The following is a 27,187-nucleotide window of genomic DNA, read 5'->3' as shown; positions in this document are numbered from 1 at the left end:
CACACACGACGTGGCGCTAATTATCGGCTCCCGACAACCCAAATCTCCCTTTCACCGCCGATTCTAAACACACTCCCCTCAGGCTTGTATCAGCATCATATGTGTGTGCGTTACCATTTTCCTCCTTTTTGCGTAACAGAGCAAAATGCGGTCGTACAAATCACAATTTGAAAGAAAGCCACGCATGTTTGAACGCTGAATAGAGGTCTTTCTTTAAAGTCAAGTCCTTTATTTGTGCTAGGCCTAATATTGACTTTCATTTTTCATTTTTAATTCGTTCATTCCACCTTTAACCTGCTGCTAATCAATCCCTGAACTCGAGTCTTCACCCTAAAATTCATTGACGGAAGTTTTTAGGACAGCACAAAATGAAATGTCTTCAGACTGTCCGTCTCAAAAAGTATACACACACACACACACACACACACACACACACACACACACATAGACGCTGCCTTATTTACCCACTTGAACCACCACAGTTAGTCACATGGTGTTGCAGGGAAAGGTTCCTCACTTCTCACTGAGAGATTTACAGGATTGCAGCCGTGTTTGTTTGTCTCTAATCCAACAATCCCCCCCCCCGCAGGCCCGACACGCCACAACACCGGCACGGCTCGAGCGTGTCCGCTCAGTTACCGCTTTGAGAGGATATGCGGAGGGATTTGTAAGCGGAGCGGGATGAGAGAGAGGAGGGGCAGAGGATAAACAATTGGGAGGGAACCGGAGGACAACGTTGGTTGGAAATGATTTAAGTCGGTCTCCTTCCTCCCTGACAGTCTGAAGCTCTGTCTATCTCTCCGGGTAAATCCACTTCTTCACTTTATTCGTCCTCTTTGTCTGACAGAGAGAGAAGCAACGGGGAACGTCTCATATGAAAAAAGAAAAGATTAACCTCTTGTTCCTTTAAATTCTCTTTTTATTGCTTTCACACAGACAAACGCCCGGAAACAGAAAATTACTTTCTGAATGAGATTTTTGGGGTTCTCTAAAGATGCACATGAAATGCAACAATAGGGTTTGAATTTCCCAAACCAAACCATGCCTGACCTTGACCCTTGACCCAACCCTGAAAAAAACAAACAAACAATTAAACTCACAAACGATGTGATTGCACTTTTCGAAAGTGAGTAAAAATGGACAGAGCGGCGGCTCGGATCCTGTAGGGTGAGACAGATGTTTTCTGCATTGACTCGCACGCCGCGCGGACAGCGAAGCACGAAGACACATGTTCCTCTCTAACCTGTGCATGTGCGTTCAGCCGTGCACAGGGATGCGTGCTATTAATATAAAGGGTGATCAAACGCACACACGCACACACACACACACGCACGCGCGCACGTGTGTGTGCATACGCAAACCAAAAAAAAAACCAAACAAAACAAAAAAAAACCCGCAGGTGCAAGCCATATGTGTGCGTCTGCATCCGTGTAAAAAACGCGCGACCTCGTGTTTGACGGAGCGACTCGCCGCTACCCGCGTGTCCACGGCGGCCGGCAGACGAGCCCGGCGTCGCCCCGGTGACTCAGGCCGCAGTCCACCGCCATGTGCGACCGTGCCACTGCACGCCAGCCATGCACGCAACCCCCCCCCCCCCGGCTGACCCTCGTCAACCGCTGTTTGCCGTTGTGTTGAAACTTTCCAAGGTTTTTCCCTCTCCGGCAGCCGCTGGAAGGAAATTTCCAAAATCTCATGCATCCGTCTTGCCAAACTCCACTGGTCAGTGTTAGCAGTTAGCTTCCGTTAGAAAGTTGTGACTGTAGAAGGCAGCGGCCCTTCAAAGAAAGAACAAAAAAGTACAAAAGCGATACAGGCAGCTGCTACAGACGTTAGCGTGGGCAGACATGCTAAGAGGTGCATGCATGTGAGCAGCAGATACACGCTACTCATGCGCAATGTGCTTCTCATGCTGGCGCAAATAGAGCCGGTGACAAACTGACATCCTGTCAGCCGTTTCTTTCTCTTTGGTGGCGAGATGTTTACCTTTATCACCGCTGTGCACACGCACGCACGCACACACACACGCACGCACGCACGCACGCACACTCCGTCTCCCTCTCTTTGCAATTCGCTGCTGCAGGATGGGCGGATTTATTCGCGTCACACACACATACACAAACCCCCCACCCTCTCTCTCTCTCTCTCTCTCTCTCTCTCTCTCTCTCTCTCTCTCTCTCTCTCTCTCCCTCTCTCTCTCTCTCTCTCTCCCTCTGTGGTTCACATGGAGTTGAGTATCTGTCGCTCGCTTGTGAAGCGCTGCCACTCCTCCGTGTCCCCTCTCTGGATGCACTTGGTCTGAGTGTCGGACAGCAGCAGCGGGACCGAGCCTCCACCTCCACACACAGCCGGCAGTAGGTACAACTCCAAAACCCTTTCTTTCTTTCTTTCTTTCTTTCTTTCTTTCTTTTTCATTCATTCATTCATTCTCTTTATTTCTTTCTTGCTTTTGAAACTTATGTTTTAAAATATGCTTTAAACTGATGAATTCATTCACTAGTTGTGAGAAATGCATTGTTGAAAAAGTGTTGCATTGAAATTACTTATTTCAACACATTTTTTTTTTTAAATCGTTGTTTCCACTTTAATCGCAGTTGCTATGATTGTTTCTACCATTAGTGTTAATGTATTGACTGGGGAGTGGCTCAACAAACTGCCTCCTCGAGTTCTTTGATGTTCGCCGGGCTCAACGTTCTGAGTGACGATAGTTTGAGTTGGAGTGACTGTCTGTGATGTGAGTAAGCGGTTCCAGTTTTCTGATGACTCCACTGGACACAGCAGCCCGGGAGTCGCGCTGCCTCCTGATCGCATGTGTGTTGCTGCGGTCTTGTGTCACTTTGGCCAAACTTGGCCGGACTCAGCGGCTCTGCAGAGCGAACCAGCGTTCGACTGAATGCTCAGCAGTCACGGCATTATGCATCATGCAGGTGTTTTCCTGATGTCAGCTTGTCCCACAGAGCGCATTCTCTAAAAGATGATGATGATGATGAAGATGAGGATGAGGATGATGTCAGTTTTGTGTGACATCAACAGGGGTCGTGACGACGTGCAGCCGGGGTGAAACTGCCAAGCGGCTGTTTGAAGATCAGTTGTTCCTTACATAACTGTGGATTTAGACTGAATGAACAGATTGCTGCTTTTCTACATGGCTTGGATAGTGAGTGCGCCTTGTGTGTGTGTGTGTGAGGGGGCTTATGTCTGGGAGCCTGTCCTGTTCCCACCGCCACTCATCTGATAATCTATCCGATGCCAGCACATAGAGAATTAAATGAAACAACAAATCAATGGGAACGAGTGCAGCATCCACCACGCTGCGCCGCAGCAAAACCTGGATTCCATTGACACAAATGCACTCGGCCCGGGCTAAACTGGGGGAAGCAGAGGAGAAATCCAGGTTGTCTAATTGAAACTGGCGGCAGCTGCTGCCGGCGGCGGCGACGCTCTCGTACTTAACGATTGTGATTTCACTTGGTGGGGGGCGGGGGGGGGCAACAGCTGAGGTATCCAAACGCTGGCAGCTTGGAGCTCATTAACATCTGCAGTAATGCTCGTCGTCTTCGTCGTTGCTTTTCTTTTTTTCTCTCCCTCTCTCTTTACGACTTTCCCATGTGAAGTAGAACCTAAACAGGATGGCTACATTGTAATTGTTTTGCAGCTGCATTTGTTTTGCAACTGTATTTGTGCCGAATCATTGGCTAAATGCACTGCAGTTCTCTTTCTAGAATTGCAACAAACTTGAGTGACTCAAGTCTCCTCTAGGTTGTATTTGGAAAAAGAGGTTATTGAAAGAACTTTGCAGCTCTTATATTTGAAGAGGCACCTAATATAGACAACACACACACACACACACACTCTCCCCACACACACGCAGTGTCTTGGCTGAGAGGTGATGTAAGAGCAGGGGCCCAGTGCGGAGCTGCGCCAGGGTTTTTGTCTCCACTCAAACTTCTTGTCTGCAGGGACTTTGTGGATGAGCGAGACTTGAGACGAACTCACCGCTCTTTCCTTCTGACTGACCTTTCATCGTCATCGTCTTCGTCGTTGTGTGGTTCGCTCACAAAATGAGACGTCTCCTCGGCATGAGACACTGTTTAACAAAGCGGTGAGCAAGCCAGACGCTGCTCGTCGCTCCAGGACTGTGGGCACGATGGCGGTTTAGGGGGAACTTTTCCCTCCCGGCTGGTCTAATGCAACCTTGTGAGGCAGGTTTTAATGAAATATACATAGGAAGTGGCTGATACGGGCGCTCTTAATGTCTTTTTTTTTCTTTCATAAATTATGCTGCTATATATTAACAGTTCTTTTTATTTTTATTTTTTTGAAAAGGGACAAGCACACGCAAGGTACCACAGGCAGACACACACAGAGGTGCGTTCACGTCAATTTGGTAAAACATCCCCCCAAAAAAATCCTGACCTGAAAAAAAAATAATAATAAAAAAAATAAAAAAATATATATATATATGTGTGTGTGTATATAACTGGTATTCATACATCCAGGATGATGCTGCATCAGATATGAGGATAAGACAAGAGTGTGGAGATGAATGTTTTTTTAAATCAGGGAAATTATATAACCAGAGAGAAGTAACAATACCCTTTGTGACGTCACAAAGAGCTGATTTCCAGACTGTTGTTGTTTTCAAATGTCAGACCGACTGTAAGACTTGGCAAACACTGCTGAAGTGAATTTTGAAAGAAATGACAGGAGCGTCAGTGATCAGCTGCTCTGCTCAGCGCTGCCCCCCCCCCCCACCCCCACAGTCTGTGGTGGTACTGCGACATCAATGGGCTTCCAGAAAACTTGTAGTGTATGCGTTACTGCTTTTTTTTTTTTTTTTTCAAATCCATACTCACCCTCTCACACGACGCCTTGAGTCAAAGAAGACGAAGCGGCGGCCCAGTATCAGCAGCCCGATCACCTGACCCCACGGCCGCTGTTCACCCCTCGGTTGAAAGGCCTGACTAAATTTAACCGTCGGCTATCTTCATGTTCCTTTGTTTTTCTGAGCTCAGGGGAGTTTTTGCGGTTCGGTCCCTTTGTCGAGTGGCGACACTGGAGACTGATGACAGCGCGGCCGTAATGGATTTCTCTTGTACCGTTCGCCGATAGCGGCGGTTGAACAGCGTTTCCAGCACCTCTCTGTGTTGCTCTCAGCAGCAGTTTGTCCTCAAGTCGCCCGTAGTCGGGCTGCGGAGAGGAGTCGGCCTTCAGAGGCAGGACACCGACTTGTGCTCTCAATTTCAGTTTATTTTTTTCTGTTTTTAAAAGATTGCTTTCTTGTTTGTATTTCTTTTTATTTACATGAAAAGAAATAGTTTTGCTTCTCGTGTTGGATGTGGCGTTTGCAAGGACGTGGTTGGGAAATATGGATAGCAAAAAGGGACAAAAAACAAAATCAAACATCAAAATGTAAAGAACAGAAAATCATTTCTATGAAACAATCATTTCCTTGAGGATAAAAACACGACATGGACCGGACACTGGTTGACTCACAGAGTGAAACAGCCAGCTGAAAGGCCACTGCGGACTATACACACACACACACACACACACACACACACACACACACCAGGTAATGGGGAACAGGTGGGAACAACCAGGAACAGGTGGGAACAATCGTTTAATTTAGAAGATGCTCCAAAATATCAGAATCATAAATCATGAGAAATCTCCCTGATAGGTTATTGTCTGATCCCTCTGCCTATCAAGTTTAAATGATATTAGATATAAATGAATAAATACGTAGTTTTCTTTTTATTTTATTGTCCTGCAAATTCAATCTCTCTTTTCGGTCCGCTGAGGTATCAGTGTCACGTTTGTCTCCGCGTCCTTTTTATCCACGATGGAGGCTATGAAAAGTGCAAACGCGGTGCGTTTAAGTGCTACCACGGCCTTCAGTGTGAGGGTCACACTCACATGAACCTTTCGTCTGTCGGGGTGAGTGCGGGGATTATTAATGCTCGCTGAGCCGTCTCTTTGTATCAAGCTGCTCCCGCTGCAGATGGCGCGTGCGAGCCGCAGACAGCCCCTGAACGTTTGACTCGCCTCTTTTTTTTTTTTCCCCCTTCCCTCCATGCGTCCCTCCTCCCCTCCATCCCTTCTCTCCCCTGCCAGTCTCCCCTGCACCGCCCCGCCGTCTCATTTGGACGCCGTGTTTGTGTGAAAACTTACAGTAGATTAACTTTGCACACCTGAACTTGCCAAAACGCTCCAGTGAGAGTCTGAGAGGACGAGCCTCACACCTCGGGAAGACGCAGCCAGCAGCCGCCACACACACACACACACACACACACACACACACACACACACACACGCACAGAAAGAGGCAGTTTGCTGTCTCTTCCGCTGCAGTCGTAACCTCTCAGGTTAATAATCGCCAGAGATGCTTTCATGCACCGTTCGTCGCTGGAGTCCTGGATGCTGCTGAAGCCCCTCAGGGACACAACACATCCAGCTGAGACAAAATCTGTCTCGCTCCCTCTGTGTGTGTGTGTGTGTGTGTGTGTGTGTGTGTGTGTGCGTCCTCGTATTTGTGTGTCAGAATGAGTTTATCCACCTGAGGACGAATCCCTTTGAGAGTCCTTCTTACAGTAAAGAACAGCAGCTGTCCTGAGAGCGGCCGCAGCTGGAGGGCTCCTCTTATTGTTCAGCAAGCATTTCATTTTTATTATTAAATCCATTCAAGGCTGGATGCTGTGATTGTGCTCCTGCAGCCACTCTGTTAAGTTTGACATGATAGTCTTTTAAGAAGAACAAACCGACAAACAAACTTGTGCAACAATATCAAAATGGAAATGAGAAAGATCTTTGGTCTTTCTACAAAGAGCAAGATGTGAGCAGGATTCATATTCTTAAGAGGTACAGGCCTTCATTTAAAAAAAAATAAAATAAAAAAAATGCCACAAATCATTTCTACAAAATATAAATAAATAAAGAAAAAGACTTCAAGAGATGGATCGTGCATTGAAGTTTGGTAGGAGGAGGAAGACTTGACTACAGTATTAAAACAGCAATTTGGAGTGGAATAGATTTTCTTCTGCCCTGAAGGCTCCTGAGTTCCTGGTATCAGTCTGTTTTCTAACAATCTGGATTTTCTTTTCTTTTTTTTTTTTTAGAATGCTTTAGGAATTGCTGGTCCTAAAGCAAGATACAGATGTCTTTGTATTTGAGTTTCCAGTATAATACAATGGAATCAGTCATTAGTCTAACAGTGTAAACAAACCATTGAAATGAGGTCTTGCCAGTGTAATGCTCACAAGGAAAAAGAGGGAAAATGACACAATGATTGAAATACGCAGCTGATTTCTTCCTCCTCTTCCTCCTTCTTCCTCTCTTTGGATGCTGCGCGACAACAAACGCCTTCTTCAGACTTTTCTCCTGATTTCCTCTCTCGTCCCTCCCTCTGTCGCAGCACTTCCCGGCCGTCAGTGGAGCCTTCATGGATTCTCCATACAACGGCAACACGTCTCTGCAGACGTCCTCCTCCAACCTCAACGCCGGCTACTCCCGGCCCTCGGAAGCAGAGGATGATGGGAAGGTGTCCAGTGACACCATCTGGCTGTGGATCGCCGTACTGGCCACGTTTGGCAACATTGTGGTGGTGGCGGTGGTTTGTGTCTGTGCCTTCTGACAGATGTGGGAGCAGAAACACGGCTGCTGCTGGGTGCCGGGGGAAAGTGTACAGCCTGAAAATATATTTTCTTTATAAATGATGTAAAATAGCCTTGCTTTTGGCATTTTAGACATACTTTCCCCTACATTACTTTAGATGAATCCGCATGGAAGTCTATTTAAAACCCTTCTACGATTTTTTTTTTTTTTTTAAATGATGGACTATGACTAAAAAAAACAGTTTTTTGAATTTCTTAATTGTCTTTTGGCACATACGTCAACGTAAGTCATCTAAACTCAAATAGAAGTTCTTTATAAAGGATCTGTACATAAAATCACTTCACTGGTAGAAGTTGGAGACGTTGAACCAAAACAAACCGACCACCTGCAGGTGATGAACTAACTACACAACATTGTCTTTTTTCTTTTTTGTATTGTCTCTGTATTCCTGTGTTTTTCCGCGTATTATTAACAGTGATCATTAGTGTCGAGTGGTTTTTGTTTCCGATTTATGTACACCAACTTGGTTCTGCATTCCGCTCCTTCAATATGTTTTTTTTCCCTTCAGAATTTAAAGTTTCAAAAGCAATTTTTTGTATTTTTTGTATGTAGCTCCTTCACCTCACACTGAGCAAATACGACCACTTTATTAAGACCAAATAGCATGTTTAATGTTGTACATTTACTCTGAATCTCAAAATTAAGGTTTTGTATTAACGTATGTCATTGCACTTAAAACTGGGGAATAATTATTTTTATTTTTTGTTATTTTGCCACCACGTTAAAAAAAACCCAACAACATCATTAACCTTTTGAAATAGTTTGTGTCTGGTGGCCGGAATGTCACATTTGAATAATCAGGCTTTAGAAAAAAAAAAAGAGAAAGAAAAAACAGATGAGGTCTTTAAATTAACAGCAGTCTTGCCAGTGGTGGTTACGCAAGTCGTGCTGGTGTTACATAACCTCAGCGGCACCAAAGGTCAGTCTCCAAACTCCCTAACATGGCCTCAAACATCCTGCCAATGCTCCATGTCAACCCCCAAAAAAATCGAACCCAGGTTTTCTATTGTTACTTGACAGTTATTGTGTATTTTGTTAAGTTACTCCAAATGCTTTGGTCACCAAGAGCGTCTGACCTCATTGCCACATCAGTTTAAATTATAAATGATAAATTATTGTATATAAGTTGATATTGCAGGTAAAAACTTGTCTGCCCCCCTTTTTTTTTTTTTCAGTTCAGTGCAATATGTCGAGGAAAACAGAGCAGTTAGCGAACTGATTACAATTTGGCTGGAGGGCTGTAAACAGAGGGCTAAATACGCTTTCTTTTCCAATTAGAATCAGTCACAATTAATCATGTGAGGCTACTTCACTCAACCTGGGGTGAAAAATAAAGATGTACAAATGACAGTGCAAAGTGGGACCCTTTAACACTGACCGCACACCAAGAGAGTTTTATTTTGAAACTGAGGTCATGTCACTGTCTTCACAGTGATTTACACATAAAGACATTGTCGGTCCAGCGAGCGAAATAACATAAACACATTGTGACGCTGCGCTGCTGGTGCCAGTCTGCGAGGCCCCCCTGCAGGGTCTCAGGCGGCTCCTCGCAACACTTCCTCCTGCATCATGTGTGGGTCACGCAATGCAGCCCGCGTCACCCACTGCATGTGTGTGCACTGTGGGTGACACAAGGATGGCGAGGACGGGGGAGGGAGGGGGCGCCATCCTATAGGCCCGTGTGAACCATCGCAGTAATGAGCTGTAATGTCAGCTTACTTTCCGGCTTTTACAACCCCCCCCCCCCGACCGCCCTTCCCGATCCACACGCCCTCCACCCTCCTCGCCCGCTAAGCGCCGAGGGAGCCGAGGCCCCCGGCGGCGATTAGAGCGGTCAGAGCAGATCGCGTCTCCGCGCCGGAGATTGTCAGAGGACCATCCCGCAGACTGAGGAGCGGCAACTTCAGCCGTGCAGGACGGAAGGGGAGCGAGCGGGAGGAAGTGCTAATTACGACCCGGTGACATCGGCTCCGGAGATACGGGGGAGACGGCGTGGCTGGGATAACCGGGGATGACGACAGAATGATGAGAAGGACGCTAATGTGGCAAATGGGGTTCGGGCAAATTAGAGATGACACTCGGAGACGAGAGTGAGCCGCTCTCACCAGGCAAAGATGAAAGTTTGAGGATTCTATCTCTGGAAAGAAGGTGGTCTTGTTTGCTCAAGTTTGGAATTTAAGTTGAGCTCAAGCTCACGTATCCTCACCAACAATGTCCACGATGGGTCCGTGGAGGCCCGCTGTGAACGAGGCCGCCCAGGCAGCAGCCGGGTTTGGGTCGGCGTGGCAGCAGCAAAGGCACCCGATTGTGTTGAAACTGGAGGTGACGCTGCGACCAGCCACCGATGTTCTCCACCTGCAAACCACACCTCCCACTCACCCCAGTGACCCCGCCACCACCCATCAACCAGCAGGAGGTGAGAAGTCCCTGAATTGAGGTTTTTTTGGGGGGGAAAGTGGTGTTGGAATTGTAAAGGCCTTGACGAAGATCGATTCAGTCGGTCGATAAAATTCTTCGTCAGTGGTGACATTTAGCGTCCAGACTGCACTGCGATGTCTGCCTCACTCCATCTGGAGTTGAAACGGAGCTTTTGGCCACTTCGGCCCGGAACGCACTCGGCAAGAGCGAATGAGCAAGTGCTTCGTCACCGAGTGTCCTTTTGCCGAAAATCAGTTCACTCAGCTCAGAAATCGTTCCTCCTCCAGGGGGAGATCTGCACACGAGTCTGAGACACTGTGACACAAACCTAAGGTGACCAAGTGAATCCGAATTTTGTGGAGGCAAAGAAGCCAAGACAGGTCTGGCTGAATAGTTAAGGATTAGTGTCAAAATGAAAATATCAATTTGAATTTGCTCCGAGCTTTCATCAGTATTTTAGAAAACAACTGATTTGTTCCCAGTAAAACATAAAAGGCTCCGATTTCTATGCCCCCACTTTGTGCACGAGCTTCAAATCCTCCATTCCACAAGTGAACTGAAGGGGGCAGTATTGCAGGTTTCAGCACCTGAAGTTCAGAAGGGAGATTCAAACGCGGTAATTAGTTAAAATTGAACAAGCCAGTTCTATGGTCCTTTTTAAACAATGTATTGCTCGGAGAAAATTGATAATGGGAACAATTATCAATATAGACATTTAAACAAAAAACACATAAAAACTAAAAGCTGATGTAATAATGTTGAAGATCTAAAGTTAGAAAAGATATTCAGCCGTGCTTTTTTTTGTTGCTTTTTTTGTCTTCACAGAGATTCTCCTCCCATCTCTGAGGACTGACTGACCCTGCAGTGTCTCTTTCTGTCTGAAAGTCAGAGGCACTTCCAGATCAAAATATGCTTTGAAGATCCACAACAGCACAGCATGGGCAGGAATATGGAGGCAAGAGGCAACGCTTCATAAAAGAGCCTGGGTGACTTCAACCTACAACTGTAGCATCACTATTTACAAAACACCAGATTTTATTCCCACTGTTCCTCTTCAGCCACTCTGTGATTTTTTTTTTTATTTTTTAAATCCAGATTTATGTCTCCGAGTTCAATTTAACTCACGTCTGCTTCATTTAATACCTTGCTTTTCTCTCCAAACATGGCATTAAAGATTCTTTTCTAAAGATTTCTGCTGTGTGACTCCAGTCCTCTGTTACGTCACGGCTTTACATCCATCTGTCACAAAATAAGAGTCTAGTGAGGAGCCCAGGAGGAAACTGAAGCCAGCGTAACAGCGGTGGACGGGTTGTGACTAATGTGCGATAATAAGTGTCTCTTTGGAGACACATGAACAGAGACAGATCAGCCGGACTTGCAGTTGCTACACAGAGACAGAGAGCAACTTTTGATCTTAGCACTGTGTCATCGCATTTGTAAACCCGTCTACTTTCAATAGATGCAGATAGAGTCTGGAGTTCTTTACTATGGATAGTATAAAAAATGGGTCTTTCTTGTGAGCAACCTCAGCCTGGTCCGATATAATTCAATATTAGATACTATTCGGGCTAACGTGTGTGTTTTTTGTGGTCAGTCGGTTATGATGTCCTCCAGACATGCTAACAGTTTCGCAGCTGTCTGTCCAGAAGGGGGCGGTAGCCATAGAGCGAACTTACGGTGGAGTTTGGGGTTTAGGGTGAATCCCACGGAGCCAGCGTAACTTTGGTCTTGGATGGGTCGGAGCGCTATCCGGTATTCCCCCATGGTTGGAATACCTCCAAGCAAAGCTTGTGGGCTTCCTGTCCACCGGTACTTACCCACTCGCTAGGCTAACGAGTGGCTTTTTAAGTTACAGTAAATAGGAAAAGGGAAAAGGGAAAAGGAAAATGTCAGGCAAATATTTTAGTTTGTAGCTCTCCTGAAACGTCCTCGCAGATGAACTTGCTATAAATCCCAGTTTTAATAGCAAAGTTTTCTTTCCTCCACAGCAGTGGACGTCCACGCTCCCTCATTTACATGTTCACCTGTGCTCACCCTCTCCTTTACCGCACAGTGAAAAACATGCATTTGAACATTTTAACCCCTTTTTTTAAAAACCCAATTTATTCATTTAATTATCGTTATATATGAGCATTTCACTTGGGCTACAGCTGTAAATCAGAGGAGCTTCACTGTGTCTGTGAGCCAGGGAATTACTTCAGCTGCAGAAGAAGATGAAGAATGATGATGTCATTGCTCCTCGTGCTACTACAGGTGACGGGTCTGATGTCGCTGATGTAGGTTTTAAAAATAGAAATGCACGTGCTGCACACAATTCTGACTCGGTCTGACTTTTTTTTTTTTTAAAACATTAAAAGCTCGAGAAATTAAACGATTAGTGACATCTAGTGGGCAAAATGCTCTCCTACAACTCCGGAATCGTGTGTGTGTGTGTGTGTGTGTGTGTGTGTGTGTGTGTGTGTGTGTGTGTGTGTGCATGTATTTTTTGGATGTTTTCCCTCTAGGCTGTCAGACACTGCACCTCCATCTGTCGTCCCGTCAGGCATCGCAGGGTTTGGGTTGATGGGACACACACACACACACACACACACACACACACACACACACACGCTTTGTTGTGTGGAAGGAGACAAAAAAAAAAAAAAAAAAAAGAGGACACAGCAGGGTGAAGCCAATACCGGGCTGGCAGTGTGGTCACACACCTGGTCGGGGTACTTATGATGTCACACAGGGATCATTTTCTGATCGGCTCGGTTTTGCAAACACTTCCTAAAATGTGAAGAAAGCCGGAGAAGTAAAGTAAGAACTACACTGGCAGGTCAGAGGTGCAGAACAGAAACATTCAGATAACTCGCCAGGCGCCATCTGATCTCATCTAATATTTCTATTTGTTTGTGTTTCTGCAAGACCTGTCGTGATTCAGTGAGACGAGACAAGATGAACTTTATACACACACACACAGGAAAAAGACTGAAGCGACAGCTTGACTGACGTTTGTTTTGGTGACTGCAGTTATCACGGTGCTCTTTAACTGAGCCAGAGAGGCTGCCTGACCCAGCGATGTCATCTCTTAGATAAAGCATTTACTTATATAAATGACAATTTATTTATAGGTGATCCTAATGAGCATTGCTCAAGAACAAAGCTTAAAACACATTCACTGTAAGTTAAATCAGCACAAACGCATTTGCAATGGCAACATTTCCGTGTGTGTGTGTGTGTGTGTGCATGCCTGTCGCTTCCAGTAAAAAAAAAAATTTAAAACAAGATGACTCAGCCTTCGTCGTCACTCTGGAGAGTATCCCACTTTACAGGCTGACTGACAACATCTGCTCACAAGGCTGCACAGCTCCAACGTGGCTCCACTGGAATCTCATCTTCATGACCTCTCCTCTCATAACCTAAAAACATCAAATAAATAATTCCCCCTGTTGTGGTATTTTCAACTTCTTGGATACCAAAAGAATTAAAACCAAGATATTCATCTTTGGTAATTCCAAATGTTGCCTCATCAGTGGCTGAAATTATGAGTAAGTCAGGGAATTTTCTGGATGGGCGGAACTTTTAGAGCGAATCTGGAGCGCAGGATGACAAAGGAGAGGAGTCAGACGGGAGACACTCTGATCTTCAAGGTGGCTGCGCAATAATGAGGCCCAGATGGCGGAGGTATGTCTACACACTCAGCACAAACCGTACACACACACACACACACACACACACACACACACACACACACACACACACACACACACACACACACACAGCTCTTCCTTTGGTCAAAATATAAAACCTGTCCAAGGAGGTCATGAATTTATTTTTTTAAACAATGGTTCTCAAATAGGTTTAAAAGAAAGTTTGAAAGGATTCAAATGTTGCTGAGCTTCAATAATTCACAGATGACATCAAATGCTAAACAATTGTCAGGAGAAATGATGAAGAAACCTGAACATAGAAGAGTTTAAAGCTGCGAGGAAATACTTTTCCTTTAGATCTTTCTGAAATTCATCAGAGCCACAGGCAGTGAAATGACTTAAACAAGATGTAAAGCTGGAGGGGGAGAGCTGAGTCAGGGATTTTTAGTTCCATTGTAATAAAGAACAGAGTCAACGGCCAAAATGAAAAAAAAAAAAAAAGAACAGACGGTGTGAGGCTGGATTGCACAAGAGCCGCATTTCTGTCTGAAGAATCCATTGGACTCGTCTTCCAGCACACGTCTGAATTGTCTAACACAAGCACTGACGCACACGCACACACGCACCACACACACACACACACACACACACATACTGTCTGACCACAGCAGACACGGTGCGGTGGTCTGCTGGGAACGCCGAGGAGAGGGGGGACGGACGAGAGTTGGAAGTCGGTGGAAAGTTGCAACTTCAGGGCAACAAGGACCACATGCTGCAGGAAGGAATGCAGCGAGTCTCCTGCGTGAGCAAAGGAGAGAGCAAGAAGAAGAAGAGGAGGAGGAGGAGGAGGAGGAGGAGGCGGAGAAGGAGGAGGAAGGGCGGGATCAGAGGCAGAACTGCAGCGTGGCTGAGTGCCTGAATGAAAGAGCCCCTCTCTCTCTCTCACTCTCTCTCTCTCTCTCTCTCTCTCTCTCACTCTCACTCTCTCACTAGGTGCACGTTCGCTGCAGCAAACGAGCACATGTCCAGAGCAAACACAGCCAGACTTTTTTCCGAGGCGAGCTGAGCCGAGCAGAGCGTAAATATTTAGCAGAAACTGCGGCTGAAGGTGTCTGGATGCTTTTTCGCATCTGATCAGGATCCTCGGGGGAGCCTGGATCCCATTTCCTGGCTAATTTTGCTGCTGATTTTGATTTTTTTTTTTTTAAGAGATACAAAGTCGTCACGTTGACAAGGACTTGGTCTGTCTGCACTTTGACAAGGACTTTGGGCTCATCAGAGGGACATCAGCAGCTCTGCCTGGACAGCAGAAGCTTTTTATTGGATCACTTAGTTTCTTTCTTGTTTGTTTGTTTGTTTGTTTTCTCCTAACATAAAAAAGGGTTCAGGTTTGCAGGCAGGTGTGATGTGGGGTCAGCTGGGATAGCACAGTGTCACACTTCTACACACAAAAACAGACTTAAATGACAGTGCTGAAAAGTCAAATGAAGACGTGCGACAAAGTGAACGGTTTTGAGAAGTTGACTGCGCCGGTAGACATGTAAGATTTTGCTTCTGCTTCACGCACACGCTCTCTTTGGATTTTGCATCACGCTAACAGACTCCTCAGAACTGCATCCTCTGCACCATGACCCCGAGGACCTTCCTCAACTGGCCCTGGGCCTTTGCGGCTGCGCTGCTGTTGCTCCTCCAGGCCTGGCGGGGGTGCTGCCACCCGCAGTGCCTGGACTACAAGCCGCCGTTCGAGCCGCACCAGCCGCTGGCCTTCTGCAAGGAGTACTCCAAGTTCGGGTGCTGCGATACGGCGAAGGACGAGCAGGTGGCCGTCCGATTCTACAAGATCATGGAGAACTTCGACCAGTCGGGCTTCGTCACCTGCGGCAAATACCTGCGCAGCATCCTCTGCCAGGTGAGAGCGCCGAGTCATTGATCGCATGCGACCCCTACTGGTTTGTTATGATGATGGATTTGTTATTTTTGATGCTCTGCACCCTGAAGGCCTCACTAAATAAGTAGTAAAGTAATTTTATTTAATGCAAGTTGAAAAAACACTGACTGCATCCTAGAAAACTGTTTAAAAAGTTACCATGTCTTAAATTTCTTAACATTTATTTGAGCATTTATGACTGTTTATTTTTGCTCTTTTTTTAAAAAAAATAAATCAAATCTGTGAAAACCCACTTCCCCCCCACTCGATCTATTCCTGCCTCACTCTAAAGGAAACTTGTGGTGAGTCAGAACTTGCTCCCAGAAACGACAGGAACCAACAAACTGAGGTTTAATGGCCACGCTTGGCTTTTGACATCACGCCGACTCGGATTTATTTAATCTGACAGGTCAGGAAAAAAAAGATATTTTGCAACATTGAACCTCTTGACACGAGTAATAATTGACTGAAAAAAAGAGGACTTGGCTCACTTTCTTTTCTTTTCTCATGATGCCTCTTCCCCTCGTGACTTTGATGGGGATTTATTTTGGGTTGTCTCACAGGAGACACAGCAGGGAGCTACAGAAAAAAAAAGTACAACACTTTAATAAAGCGCATTTAGAGTAGCAAAGTCAAAACACCACCAAAATAATCCCGACAGTAATGTCAATTTGGAAAACAGCGAGTTTCTGCTGTTCGGGTCTGTTAGTCTAGTTGTGTTTAAATAGAAATGCTCATTACGTGAACTATGTTTAGGTTTCTTTCCTTGCTGGGACAAACCCCAGCGCCGCTCCGCTGGAAAGGCCCTCGAAGGCAGCGCCGCTCGCTGATTACATAATCTGACATGCAGCTATTTGTGCAGGTCGCGAGCTGGAAAACAAACCGGGTCTGAGTGGCGGGGTCCTGATAAAAATCTTGGCTGTGCCAGAGCCAAAACAACAGCAGTGGGACCGGGAGTGACTCGTTTTCTTTCTCCTTTCAACTCTTAACGACGCCGAAAAAAACACGTCAAGGCAGTGACAAATCCTCCGGCTGCTTAAACGCCGGTTTCCATCACTGCGATAATTACAGCCCGCCGCCGCATCGCTCCCTCCAGAGCGTAATGACAGCGCTGCAGCGCGTGCACGGCCGCCGCTTTGGGATGCAACAGAGGTTTTGAACAACGTGTTTTTTTAATTCTCAAAATGCAAGATTGTTTTGAGTTAACAGCTTTCTATTCTGTCAAAGTGCTTCTGGCCGGCCAGCTTTCTGAAGTAGAACAAAGTGCTTTTGGAACCCTTTTTTAAAATCACATTTAGTCCCTGAAGTTGGTCAGAATAATCAGATTTTGGAAAATGAACCGGGTGACGACGGTGTCTGAAATGTTCAAAATGACTTGGGGGATCCAGGGAAAACTTATTAATGATAAACGGTACAGTTCTGGAAAAATAAGCACTTTGTGATGTCACCAGGGTCACTGACACCTCGCCCAGGCAGATGTTGGCTCTGCTCTCTGAAACCGCCTTGTTTTTTTTCACCCCTTCGAACCATGTGAGAGGCTCAACGAAGAATCAACTCAAGCTAGAAGCTAAAACTCAGTCTTTCTTCAGGAGGCTGCAAACAGAAGGCTAAATGTGCTCATTTATGCTATCTAAAGACGCTGCTCCACAGGCAGAAAAACCAAAGCTTTGAACTTGAAGCCTTTCCACGTTGATGTTTTATCCCTGGTGGTCGTCAGTCAGTGATCTTCAGCTGGGCAAAGCCACCGGACCGAGAGGCCTCCTGTTGCTTCCTGGAACTGATACCAGTGAGACAGACAGATGAAGACACACATACAGAGAGGGGGAATAAGTGCTGCGTTTGGTGTGTGTGTGTGTGTGTGTGTGTGTGTGTGTGTGTGTGTGTGTGTGTGTGTGTGTGTTGGTCAGGGACACCGCGGGTAAGATTGTCCTCATCCTCCAGCTTAACTGACCAAACAAACATCCATTTCCTCCCCCGTCGAGGGACACAGGGTATATTGTGTGTCTCCACGAGAGAGTGAGGAGGAGGAGGAGGTGGAGGAAAAGTGAAGGAGCAGATAAAATATAATCAACTTTGAATAAAACCCCTCACCAGATGGAGAATTTGATGACACAGATTAGTGCCAACGCTGGTGAAGGGAATTCTTCACTAAATGGGGGCCTTGAAATCACCAGAAATGTGTTGAACTTTATGTTTTAGCCAGTGAGTCTTTAGTCATTAGAATTTTTTTAAATACACTTTTACCAAAGATGAGTTGCAGTTTCCTAAACTCCAGAATCCTCAACGATGCTCTGACAAAACGCTGCTATTTTCTGTTCTTTTCCCACTCAGCCAAGAGGCTGGTGTGTAAATGCTATGCAGTGCTTGCAGAACTCTTTCAGCCTAGTAGGACCAGCTCACACTGCTACACAACAAGCCAGCGGGACGCGACAAAAGCCTCCACTTTCCCCCTTTAGATATAAAAGTTTGCGCTTGCACGCACCGTTCAGCATCCGCGACTGCTTGCATGTGTCGATGACCGAAACGAGACTCGTAACAGTAAAAGTTCTAATGTGCAGGTTAACCTCATCCGGTAGGCCTGATTCACATCCCCACAGCCCCTATTTCAGGCACGTAGACACGTAATTGGCTGTGGGCGGGGCAAGGGCAGCCCACACTCGTCTCTGTACTACCCTCTGGCCTTCCATGCTTGTCATTTATCATTTATCATTGACTGATCGCAGGGACATTTCACTGTGAGGATGTTAAAGTTAAATTTTTAAGTCACTTTGTCTGAAAAAAGATGCCAATCTAATTTTCTTGTGGCCCACCTAAAATAAAATAAAATAACATTTCTGCCCACTAGGCCACTGCCTTAATGGTCAAGAAGACGTGGCAGACCAGTCGAGCCGGGTTCCATCTGCTCTTCACTCCTGGAGTTTCCCTCCACAGCAGAACCAGCTGCTCAGACAGAATGTTTCATTTATTTATTTATCTATATATGTGTGTAAAAACCCCAGCAGGACTCTGATCTCAGTTCAGATGATCCCATCAAAGATTAGAGTCAGTTCCTTTGTCCCTTTTGGTCAGATGATGACGATTTTACTGTTGAGTGCTTTGTGGTTTAGTTTATTGTTCCCATCAAGACTGACCACATTTGATGGTGAATCAAAGGATTTTTTTTTAAAGCTCACTAAGTGGCTGTTGGCAACCCATTTTCCCTGACTACAATTAATCCCAAGCTTTAAAACTGCATTTCTGTGCAGCTGAACGTGTGAGGAAGGAGGATCTTTTTGAGTTTCCTGGCCCTGATGATCATTCGGGGAGATTTGGGCCTGAGAAAAAAAAAAGAAGAAAAAAAGCTCCAGTCAACCACAGGATGGTTTGGGCTCCTCTATTTGCCTCCATCCTGGGTGTGGACAGTGTGGTGGTAGTTTAATCACTGACTGGACCTTCGTGGGATACATTTATACCAGCCGGCATGCAATGCAGCCTGCATATATCTGACCGGTCGCAGTGAACTTTCAGGCAATCACTTTAAACCGGATCAGTTAGAATTAAAACAACCAAACACCGTTTTTGCCTTCAACCATGAAATCCAATTGTTTCCCTGCAGGAATGTTCCCCCTACGCCGCCCACCTGTACGATGCTGAGGATGCTAACACTCCCATGCGGCTGCTGCCTGGTCTCTGTGGTGATTACTGCGCCGACTACTGGCACCAGTGCCGCTACACGCTCAGCCTCCTCTTGGAAGACCTGGGCGTCTTGCACCAGCTCGCAAATGTGACATCGGCCATGGAGGAAGATCGCAGAAAGTTCTGTGAATTTCTGGAGCTGAAGGACAAGCAGTACTGCTACCCCAGCGTCGTCTCTAACACTGGTATAACGCCCGCATGCAAAACTGTGATACTGTCGGAGAAATGCTTCACCCATATCCAGTGTGACAAAGTTTGCAAAGTTTGCAAAAGCTACGCTAGTCCAATGCTGAGGTGTATCTTGTGTGCGGCATGGCTTAGGAGTGCTCCTCTGATTGGTTCTTAATTATTGAGACGTCTCCTGAAGTGAAAGGCAAAGGCACCAGGATGAATTTTAGTTTCAAATATTGCCAAATTCCCATTGATCGCACACATTACACATTTCTAATAATGACTAGGATGTTGTTTCGATTCAGAACTTGAGCCATCCATTCCTCCAAATGTCATCCAATTTTATAGAAAAAAAAGTATACATTCAAAAAGCTAATCTTTCTAGACTTTCAATGACCAATATGATCCCGTTGAATTGCTGAATCAAGTCTTGACATGACTAACAGGAAGATGGCAGTTGTTTGTGTCAAATTATTTTCTGCTTCCTTTTTACTGATTCAACAACGAAAGAGACTCACTCTTTCCGCCATCCTATTTCCTCCCAACAGAGCTAACTGCTAACCTTGGCGTCGTGCGGGAGGATCCTGAGGGGTGTCTGGAGTTGTGTTTGCAAGAGGTGGCCAACGGGCTGCGGAACCCTGTGGCCATGATCCACGCAGACGATGGGAGTCATAGGTTCTTCGTGGCCGAGCAGCTGGGATATGTGTGGGTGTACCTGCCCAACGGATCCAGGATTGACCGTCCCTTCCTCAACCTGACCCGCGCCGTGCTCACCACGTCGTGGGCCGGAGATGAGAGGGGGTTCCTCTGTATAGCCCTGCACCCCAGGTTCTTGGAGTACACAGTATATCTGTCTTAAATGCTATACTGAGGTGTTTGACTTCACTGGAAAACTTTACTTGTCCTCCTAAAGGTTCACCACCGTCAGGAAAGCCTACGTGTACTACTCTGTGTCCGTCAAGAAGGAGGAGAGAATCCGAATCAGTGAGTTTACGCTGTTACCTCACGATGACAACCAGCTGGACCACTCCTCGGAGAGGTGAGAGGCTCACCATCAGGGATTTTATGCCAAGCAAATGTAGCCCGATGGAAGTTTATTTTCAATAGGAATTTGTTCAAGCAGAGACTTGCTTTGTTTCCAGAACCATCCTTGAAGTGGTAGAGCCGGCATCCAATCACAATGGCGGACAGCTGCTGTTTGGCCATGACGGCTACCTCTACATCTTTATTGGGGATGGCGGGCGAGCCGGAGACCCTTTCGGCAAGTTTGGCAACTCGCAGAACAAGTAGGTGCAATTGAGACTCAATATTGAGCAAAGACATGTGGTTTGGCGTAACCTAAAATTAGACTTTAAAAATATTTTCGAAATTTTGTTGACAGGGTACATGGTATGTATTTTGATCACGTAGGCCTTCTAACTTTTTCTTTAGCTAGAAAAGAAAAGATATCACCCTTGGATTGCTTGTTGTTTTGAGGGTGAAACAAACACCGGGGACAGAGAGGTAACATGCACACCGAATCTTTCATCAGGTCAACGCTCCTTGGCAAGGCGCTGCGAATTGATGTGGAGAACAATGATGACGGCGCTCCGTACAGCATCCCCTCAGACAACCCTTTCCTGTGGGAGAAGAACTCACGGCCTGGTAAGTCCTGCACAGGAATAGGTTTATCTCAGGGCTGACCGTAAGATGAACTGAACAATATTCCACAAAGTTCAAACTGAGTGCAATAACTTTACGCATCGTGTCGTGATCGTCTGCCTCTGCAGAGATTTATGCCTACGGAGTTCGCAACATGTGGCGCTGCTCCATCGACCGCGGCGACCACATCACCCAGCTGGGCAGAGGGAGGATGTTCTGTGGCGATGTGGGCCAGAACAAATACGAAGAAGTGGACCTGATTGTCAAAGGTACCATAGTGAGACATTCTCCTTTCGTTCTGCCTTGTTGGTGACTTGTATGTACGCCAAGTAGAACCCGTTGTGAGTCACAAGATCTGGTTTGTAATTTCAATTTCAATTACAACATGATTTATACCAACTTCCCAACAAAAAATCTCCAATTACAGCCTGTGGACTTGCTAAACCCAAGTTTAACTGTTTTTAAACAAACAGGAGCACTGCTTTTGCACGTTAAGTCATCTGTGTAATTGGTGTTCAGTTGTTGTTGTTGTTGTGCTGACTGTGTTGAAAATTATTTTTTTTTTTTAAATGTGGGTTGGACCCAGGCGGGAACTACGGATGGAGAGCGAAGGAAGGATTCAGCTGCTACGATCGCAAACTGTGCCAGAACTCCTCACTTGGTGAGTGGATAAACAAGCACAAACAGTAATAACAAGTTTATACACGTGTATTAAGGTAAAATAAAGTGTTGTGTTAGTATCAGTAGGGTCCATGCTACTTCTGAGGACCCAGTGTTAAACATCTATTGGCTTTGAGTGATGAAATGCCAGCTGTCCAGGAACTAAATGGTGTTGATCTTCACTGCACTCATGTGCAAATCAGCTAATGTGTTGTTGTGCCTGCAGATGATGTCTTGCCCATATTTGCCTACCCACACAAGTTGGGTAAGTCGGTGACTGGAGGATACATCTACAGAGGTTGCGAGATGCCAAACCTTAACGGACTCTACATCTTTGGGGATTTCATGAGTGGGTATGTCCTGCAGTTTTCTAAAATATACTTACATACATTTAAAAAAAAAAAAATACGATTTGAATGTAGATGCTCCAAAAACATGTTTGTTTTTTGTCAACTGCAGAGGAAGTGTTTACAGGGGGTCTGATGTGTTGGCTAACGCCCTGCTTTGTTGATGCTCAGGCGCCTGATGTCTCTCAAGGAGAACGTCACCAGTGGAGAATGGCAGTACAACGAGGTCTGCATGGGCAGAGACCAAGTCTGCAGGTTCCCCAAACTCATCAACAGCTACTACAAATACATCATCTCCTTTGCCGAGGACGAAGCAGGCAAGTTTGTGTGTCTGCGTGCATGTGTGTGTGTCCGCTGTGAATCTATGCGATTCCGTGTGAGTACGTGTGGTCTCCTCAACTTTTTTTTTTCCATCACCTCCCATCTGAACGTGCCACAAAGGACAAAGGAACCTGAAAAGAACATGCAGGGACTCTGGGCCACAAACGCCTCCTATCATTAAAACTCAAAATGAATGAGTTGATTGAAGTTCGAGGGCACTTATTCCAGTTTAAATAGGGATTATGTGACTCTAAGTGACAATTTCTTTCTTTTTATTGAAGTGTTTGCTCTAACTTTTTATTTAGACAATCTGAGATCTACTAAACTATCCCTGAGATGACGAATGTTGAAGGGTTTTAATTTGACTGTGAATTAAAGAGCTGGCTGGTCTGGAGTGTTTTTCACAGAGAAAACTTTCTGTAGATCAGAAACACTCTCGTCCCTCCCTCTGGACGTGAGCCTGTGGAGATTTCAGTGGAAAATTCCAAACCTTTTCTTTCAATTCACCTTTTGAACTTGCTCTGTGTTCCTTGTGTCCGTCTTTTAATCACTGCAAATATAAAACTCCCCCTCCCCTCTCCCAGCTTATCTTCCTCCTCTTCTCAATCCCACCCTTGTCTTCCACAGCCAAACTTTCTCTGTTTTCACCACGGGTCAACACTTTCTCATTTCCCCCTCCAGGTGAACTGTATTTTTTAGCCACGGGAGCCCCCAGAGCCACAGCCAGAGCCGGAATCATCTACAAGATTGTAGACCCTTCCAGGTACCCATGTGCTGCTGCAGCAAATTGGAATAATCAGAAGCATAAAATGTATTTATATCACGCTGATTCTCTCTTGTATTTTGGCAATTTCTACAGGCGAGCGCCACCGGGAAAGTGCAAGATCAAGCCATCGCCGGTGAAGATCAAGGGGAAACTGATCCACTTCTATCCCAAAGAAGGTGATGGAACCATCCTCCTGCACAAACTACACAACCCTCAGACTAAGAAATTGTCTCGTGCTTCATGAGTTCACAGAGGTGTTTTCCTCTCATTTGTCGTCGTGCCACAGAGTTTGTGATTAACAAGAAGCCCACCACCACTGCTGTGCCGACGACCACTACCACCAGGAAAACCACCACCACCACGAAGGCGCCGGCCAAACGGAAAAACCCTTTTGTAGTCGTGAAAGCGCCGCTACCGACCAGGAAAACTTCACGGAAGGGAATACGACCACCGCCGACCACAGCAATGAGGAGAGCTACGGCGTCGCCGCCACCACCAACAACACCACCACCACCACCACCGCCACCAACAACAGTGGCGGCAACAGTCGGAATAACATCTTCGACAAGGAAACAAACTGTGACAACGGCGACACCCAAACCAACGGCCCTGTTGACAACGACCGTACGAGCAACAACGGCCGCCCTGATGGCGACGACGCCGGCAGCCACTGGTAGGCCCACCGGTGCACCCTCTCACAGAACCAGCCCCACTGACCCTTCCAGCTCTGGCTCTGCTCCTAATCAAGCCACTAAAGCCAGCGTTAGGACTGAGTTTAATCCCACGGCGGACGCCTCAGTGGGGGGAGGGGCCGCCGCCCCTGGTCGCCTCCCCCAACTCCCCCTCCCGCTCCTCCTCCTCCTCCTCCTCCTTGTTGTCGTCGCATGCTAACCGCAGGATTGCCACTTTTCTTTGACAAACTCTCTTTGCATGTTTCCAGATCTATTATTTGTTGTTTTTGCAGTTTCCTCTCTTTTGATCTTGCACTAAATAACAAATGTAGCTTAATGATGTGATTCTGAGAGAGAAAAAAAAAAAAGATTACCGCAACGAAAAGAAAAATGGAGATGATTAGGTAATTCATGGCAGCTAATGTCCTGGTTGCTTATAGTGAAATTAAGGAATCAGCTTACATAATACTAAACAGGGTTAACTCACGCAAAATGATCAGCAAAGTGGGCGTGTCATTAAATCACCTATTTATTTTTAAATTATTGTATTTATGAAATCCATTCATTTTAAATCACTTGGGATTAATTATTTATGGCATTTTAAGAGCAGCAATTCTTCTTAAAGTGCTAATTAATATTAATTTCATGCTTGTGCCCATCGCATGTGAGAACAATGAGATCAAAACACATCCGAAGAGGACATTCTTTGACAGAATTAGACCTTTTGTTTTGTTTTGCTTGAAAAAGACAGTCTTTCATCTATTTGCACTTCAATTATGTAAAAAAAATAACTTTTAAAATTTTAAAAAATGCGGGCTAAAAACGCTTGACGGTATTATTCAGACTGATCGCAGTCGAGTAAAAACCATGTGGCCTGCATGTCTGCAGCTGGATGAAGGTAGTTAGAGGAACTTTAGGTCCTGCTGGTCTGTGGCTGGTACCAGACAGGAAGCAGGACGAACGGACGGCGCTCACTGACTGTGTTTTGCCGTTTTACACCACTTCAATTTCCTCCGGATATCCTCGGCCCCCACCCCCATTGTTGAATAAATGATTCTGCATCAGCCTCAGTTTGGACATTCATCCTTTTGTGTCTGTGTTAAAGTCATTCCTCCTCCTCCTCCTCCTCCTCCTCCTCCTCCTCCTCCTCCTCCTCCTATATATATTTGGGGCAAACCCGAGACCTTTCTGACAATTATCTACCAAACAAAGTCCAACAAGTTCACCTAAAAGTCTCCTAAGCTAATTGCTAATTCATCTACATACATCAATACATCAATACATATAAAGTCTTTTTCCCTCCTGTTCACCATCATTACACGCCTGCCTCTGTATCATTGGACACAGAAAGCAGTGACAGTGACTCGGGCCAAAAACATTCACTCACTTTACCCCAGAAAGTATTTTCAAATAAAGAGGGTGATTGTGTTTCTCCCTCAGGTTATCACCTCATCACCACGACCTCCTCTCAAACCCCCTCCGCTCCGCCGCCACCCACCAGGTCACACGGCAGAGCTGCTAAGTACCCGCCCACCACGACGGCAACACCTCCCCCTCTGATCTCAGTCCCACCTCCTCCGTCTCCAACCACCGGACCCTCCCACGCCGCCCCCACTGTGGCAGGGACCACGCCGTGGACGCCGCCCTGGAGCCGGACGACCCCGGCGGCGACCTACAGGCCTCGGAGGCCGTGGTCCAACGACACGCTGGCCAAGACCCCGCAGGACAAGCTGTGGCTGGAGGAAAAGGTGGAGACCGATAGCGACGGCAACCAAGTGTTCAAGAGGCCTCGCGGTCGAGGCCTCAAGAGGGGGCGGCGGCTCCGGGCCGGCGCCGTGCGGCTGGTCAGCGCCGACGGCCTGCCCGGCCGGGGCAGGGTGGAGATCTTCATCCACGGCCAGTGGGGGACGGTGTGCGACGACCTGTTCAGCAGCCGGGCCGGCGAAGTGGTGTGTCGGCAGCTGGGCTTCAGCGAGGCGCTGGCCGTGATGAAGCGGGCGGCGCTGGGCGAGGCCGACGCCAGCGTCAGGATCCTGCTGGACGACGTGGTGTGCCAGGGCGGGGAGAGGTCGCTGCTGGAGTGCAAGAGGTCACGGGTGGGGAAGCACAACTGCTCTCACAGGGAGGACGTCGGCGTGATCTGCGGTTAAAGGGAAGGACTCGGAAAACCAGGACTCGAACAGGAAGTGACAGGCTGAGACGCAAATTCCCACCGCCTCCGTCTTCAAATTCTTCCTGCAGAATGGCACAACAGATTGGAACTTTCCCAGACATGAATAACAGAAAAATAAATTGAAATATTGAATTTTATTTTCCAATTTTTACTCAGACTACTGAATCCAAATTTTAAATCACTATGTGAAACAGAACCTGCTCATTTTAAATGTCAATACATTGTGAGTGGATGAGCTTCAACTCCAGTCTGGCCAGAGAACGTTTTACAAGCCACTGGTTGAGTCGGACGGGCAGGGTTTTAATAAAGAATGTGACCAAATGTTAAAAAAAAAAAGAAAATCTTTCTTGTTGGGTATTTGTTTGTTCAACCAAAGTCACTGTCATCACAAATCACGTCTCTGCTTTCTCCTGAAATTGTGCAAGTTGATTTAATTCCACCAAACTGTGATTGAAAGCTTAAAATCTTGTTCTAAAATCTCTTGTTTTAGTGACAAGCGTTTGAGTTTCTCTTTGGGAATGTTGTTGGTTTGAATCCCATCCAGGTTGTGTTACATTTACATGCTTTCCAGAAACTTTGAGTTCATGTTTGTGATGCCAGCAGCAAGAACTAAAAACCAACAAAAAAACAAACCAGTACAGTACTGTGTGTGTGTTTCATGCTTGTAAAATATAAGAATGTAAAATATGTTTAAAAAAAAAAAAGTTTTCCAATGAAATGCTGGACATTCTGTGTGATGAATGTAGTTAAAAGTTTCCAGTTTGATATGAAGAGATGTGAGGGCATGGAGTGCCTTTAAAATATAAATAGACTTTGATGCAAAAACCATCCGGCTGGTTTAAATCATTGCTCTCTTTAGTTCTGTGTTTCTATTCAGAATGCTGAGCTGCTGTACATTATTCATCTTCTCAGACACACATGTGATCCGTGGCTGACCCCCCCCCCCCCCCCCCCGTTTTTGTTTCTTCACTGTGTTTTATAATTCTTCCCCCCCCCCCCCCCCCTGCTGTAGTCTCTTTCTTGTGGGTGATGGGAAAAGATGCCTCGTACAATTTTGTTCCTGCTCACCCAAAGCACAACTTCCGCCTACGCCACCGATCCAATTAACAAACAA

General features: G+C 46.1%; 1 protein-coding gene and 1 long non-coding RNA gene across 2 annotated transcripts; both read left to right on the top strand.

The window, feature by feature from the left end:
• Positions 1–7,633: 7,633 nt before the first annotated feature.
• LOC142904006 (uncharacterized) lies at positions 7,634–11,161 on the top strand. Its single transcript, XR_012929306.1, has 3 exons — positions 7,634–9,884; positions 9,964–10,087; positions 10,915–11,161. It is a non-coding gene; the product is annotated as an uncharacterized LOC142904006 (long non-coding RNA).
• A 3,539-nt stretch (positions 11,162–14,700) lies between these two features.
• LOC142903968 (HHIP-like protein 1) lies at positions 14,701–26,689 on the top strand. Its single transcript, XM_076049877.1, has 14 exons — positions 14,701–15,630; positions 19,244–19,508; positions 20,043–20,322; positions 20,408–20,533; positions 20,637–20,780; positions 21,026–21,138; positions 21,264–21,404; positions 21,722–21,796; positions 22,022–22,148; positions 22,314–22,459; positions 23,145–23,226; positions 23,323–23,405; positions 23,516–23,914; positions 25,341–26,689. Exons 1-14 carry the CDS (start codon positions 15,349–15,351, stop codon positions 26,048–26,050), a joined length of 2,973 nt encoding a protein of 990 aa, XP_075905992.1. The 5' UTR covers positions 14,701–15,348; the 3' UTR covers positions 26,051–26,689.
• The last annotated feature ends 498 nt before the right edge of the window (positions 26,690–27,187 follow it).

The sequence above is a fragment of the Nelusetta ayraudi genome, unplaced genomic scaffold, assembly GCF_046127955.1.
Source record: "Nelusetta ayraudi isolate G7.1 ecotype Tasmania unplaced genomic scaffold, CSIRO-AGI_Nayr_v1 ptg000120l, whole genome shotgun sequence".
In the NCBI taxonomy this organism is placed as follows: Eukaryota; Metazoa; Chordata; class Actinopteri; order Tetraodontiformes; family Monacanthidae; genus Nelusetta; species Nelusetta ayraudi.
Note: the sequence above shows the minus strand (reverse complement) of the source record. Positions and strands in the feature narration are given on the sequence as shown.

What these genes read in the sequence shown, in the direction of transcription:
- LOC142903968 (XM_076049877.1), top strand. Translation starts at nt 15,349, where the DNA reads ATGACCCCGAGGACCTTCCTCAACTGGCCCTGGGCCTTTGCGGCTGCG. An exon ending in TGTATAGCCCTGCACCCCAG is followed by an intron (nt 20,323 to 20,407) that starts GTTCTTGGAGTA and finishes GTCCTCCTAAAG; the next exon opens with GTTCACCACCGTCAGGAAAG. An exon ending in CCACTTCTATCCCAAAGAAG is followed by an intron (nt 23,406 to 23,515) that starts GTGATGGAACCA and finishes GTCGTGCCACAG; the next exon opens with AGTTTGTGATTAACAAGAAG.